Source organism: Eimeria maxima, genomic scaffold (genome assembly GCF_000499605.1).
Source record: "Eimeria maxima Weybridge genomic scaffold, Emw_scaff1063, whole genome shotgun sequence".
Taxonomy (NCBI): Eukaryota; Apicomplexa; class Conoidasida; order Eucoccidiorida; family Eimeriidae; genus Eimeria; species Eimeria maxima.
Window position 1 is genome coordinate 10,001 of NW_013564102.1, and position 2,573 is coordinate 12,573.

Here is a 2,573-nt window from a genome sequence, read left to right on the forward strand (position 1 = left end):
AAAAGAAAAGTAGTGGGGTGTCTAGCCAGGTTGGCTGCATGCATAAGCGTAAGAAGAGGAGAAGATGAATCTATTAAGGGGAAAGGATTAATTAAAATATCTACTAAACCTTTTATTCAGCAGCAGCAGCAGCAGCAGCAGCAGCAGGGACAACAGCAGCAGGAGGGACAGGAGGGTCAGCAGCAGCAGCAGCAGCAGCAGCAGGATGAGGGGAAACAAGAGGGGAAGGAGGGAAAAGAAGTAAGAGAAATAAGTCATGATAGTACTACTAGTACTATTAATAATAATAATAATAGTAATAACAGCACCAGCAGCAGCAGCAGCAGCAGCAGCAGCAGCAGCAGCAGCAGCACTGTATACGTAATGGGGATCGGATCCCAATTTACGAGAGAAGTTTCTCCAGGAGACACTTTGTTAACAGCAAGAGGTTCTTATCATGTAACTACTGTCTCCTCGGATACATTCCTTATAGCAGCAGTAGAGCAGCAGCAGCAGCAGCAGCAGCAGCAGCAGAAGCAAATAGCAGCAGGTTATTCATATAGACGAGCACAAACTCTACCTATTGATACCAATAATGTACCTGGTGCTGCAGCAGCAGCTGCTGCTGCTGCTGCAGCAGCTTCTGCTGCTGCTGCATCAGGGCCACTTACACCTGCACAGCATAGCTGGACATGGGGACAGCAAACTTACCAGGAGGAGATACGGCAGCAGCAGCAGCTGCAGCAGCAGCAGCTGCAACAGCAGCTGCAGCAGCAGCTGCAGCACTATCAGCAGCAGCACGACGAGAGGAGCAGAAGTATATCCTTCTCCTCTATTGATAGAGAGGGAACAGCAGCAGCAGCAGCAGCAGCAGCAGCAAATCGTCAGTTACGCCGCTGCTCTGGTGATGTTGTGTCTGCTGCATCCGAAGCAGCAGATGCAGCAGCAGCAGCAGATGCTGCTGCTGATACTGCAGCAAGAGTTGCTGCTGCACTAGCAGATGATGCAGCAGCAGCAGCTGTTGAAGCTTCTGCTGCAGCAGATGCAGCAGCTGCAGCAGAGTTTGCTGCTGCTGCTGCTCAAGCAGCAGTAAGTCACCGCAATCATGACCATGAACAGCAGCAGCAAGAGCAGCAAGAGCAGCAGCAGCAGCAAGAGCAGCAAGAGCAGCAGCAGCAAGGAGACCAGGATACAGGTCTAAGGAGACGCTTCGTTCGTCGTGCTTGTATGGAGAGAGGAGGCAGCGAAAGACCAGCAGCAGCAGCAGCAGGAGGAACAGCAGCAACAGCAGCAGGAGGAGGAACAACAGAGGAAGCAGCAGCAGCAGCAGCAGCAATAAGAGCAGCAAGAGTATCATCTAAACCCTATCATGAAGAAGCAGCAATAATGCATTCAGGTTCTGCTGCTGTTGCTGCTGCAGCAGCAGCAGCAGAAACAGCAGCAGAAGCAGCACATACAGCAGAAGTTGCTGCTGCTCTTGCTGCAGCAGAAGCAGAAGCAGAAGAAGGAGACGATTCATTCGGACCACCCATGGATTATAAAGTATTAAACCCTAAACCCTAAACCCTAAACCCTAATTACTAAACCCTAAACCCTAAACCCTAATTACTAGACCCTAAACCCTAAACCCTAAACCCTAATTACTAAACCCTAAACCCTAGCCTGTTTTTTTTTGTGCTACTGTTGCGCTTTTTCTGTTACAAATCCTGTTCTGTGCTGCTGTCCCTTCTGCTGCTGCTGTTGTTGTTGTTGTTGCTGCTGCTGCTGCTGCTGCTGCTGCAGATAGTGCCTCGTATAGATCAATCGCGTGTGTATGAGGCCGTAACAGCAAGTCTTGTAGAAGGAGACACTATTGGGCAATTTCCTGAGGTATACTAACTGTCTCCTTTTCCCTTGCTGCTGTTGCTGCTGTTGCTGCTGCTGCTGCTGCTGCTGCTGCTGCTGCTTCTGTTGTTGCAGCTGCTGCTTTCTCCCCCACCTACGACCACCATCACCACCATCACCTGTTACTGTTGCTACTACTACTGCTGCTACTGCTGCTACTGCTGCTGTTGCTGCTGCTGTTGCTGCTGTTGCTGCTGCTGCTGCTGCTGCTGCTGCTGCAGGGAGGTAGCCATGACCGTACTCAATTAATGCCATTAAAGGCAGGAGTAGCAATAATGTCATTAAAGGCAATGAAGGAAGGAGCAGAAGAAATATTAATTATACCTGTTGGTCTTACTTACCATAATCCCCATAAAATACAATCTAGGGCCTCCTTATATATTGGTAACCCTGTACAGGTTAGTAACTGTCTCCTTTTTGTCTCCTTATATGTCTCCTTTTTGTCTCCTTTTTATCTGTCTCCTTTTTGTCTCCTTTTTGTCTCCTTTTTATCTGTCTCCTTTTTGTCTCCTTTTTGTCTCCTTTTTATCTGTCTCCTTTTTGTCTTCTTTCTATCTGTCTCCTTTGTGTCTCCTTTTTTTCTGTCTCCTTTTTTCCTGTCTCCTTATGTGTCTTATTATTATTCACATAAAATACAATAAAGGGTTTCCTTATATATTGGTAACCCTGTACAGGTTAGTGTCTCCTTTTTATTTGTCTCCTTTTTGTCT

The 2,573-nt window shown here is 47.7% G+C and overlaps 1 protein-coding gene across 1 annotated transcript; it reads left to right on the forward strand.

Annotated features, from left to right (window-relative positions):
* Positions 1–363: 363 nt before the first annotated feature.
* Positions 364–1,542, forward strand: EMWEY_00048040 (glycerol-3-phosphate acyltransferase, putative; the record flags this gene model as incomplete). Its single annotated transcript, XM_013479331.1, has 1 exon — positions 364–1,542. The coding sequence occupies one exon, from the start codon at positions 364–366 to the stop codon at positions 1,540–1,542; it is 1,179 nt and encodes a 392-aa protein (XP_013334785.1).
* Between the last annotated feature and the right edge of the window lie 1,031 nt (positions 1,543–2,573).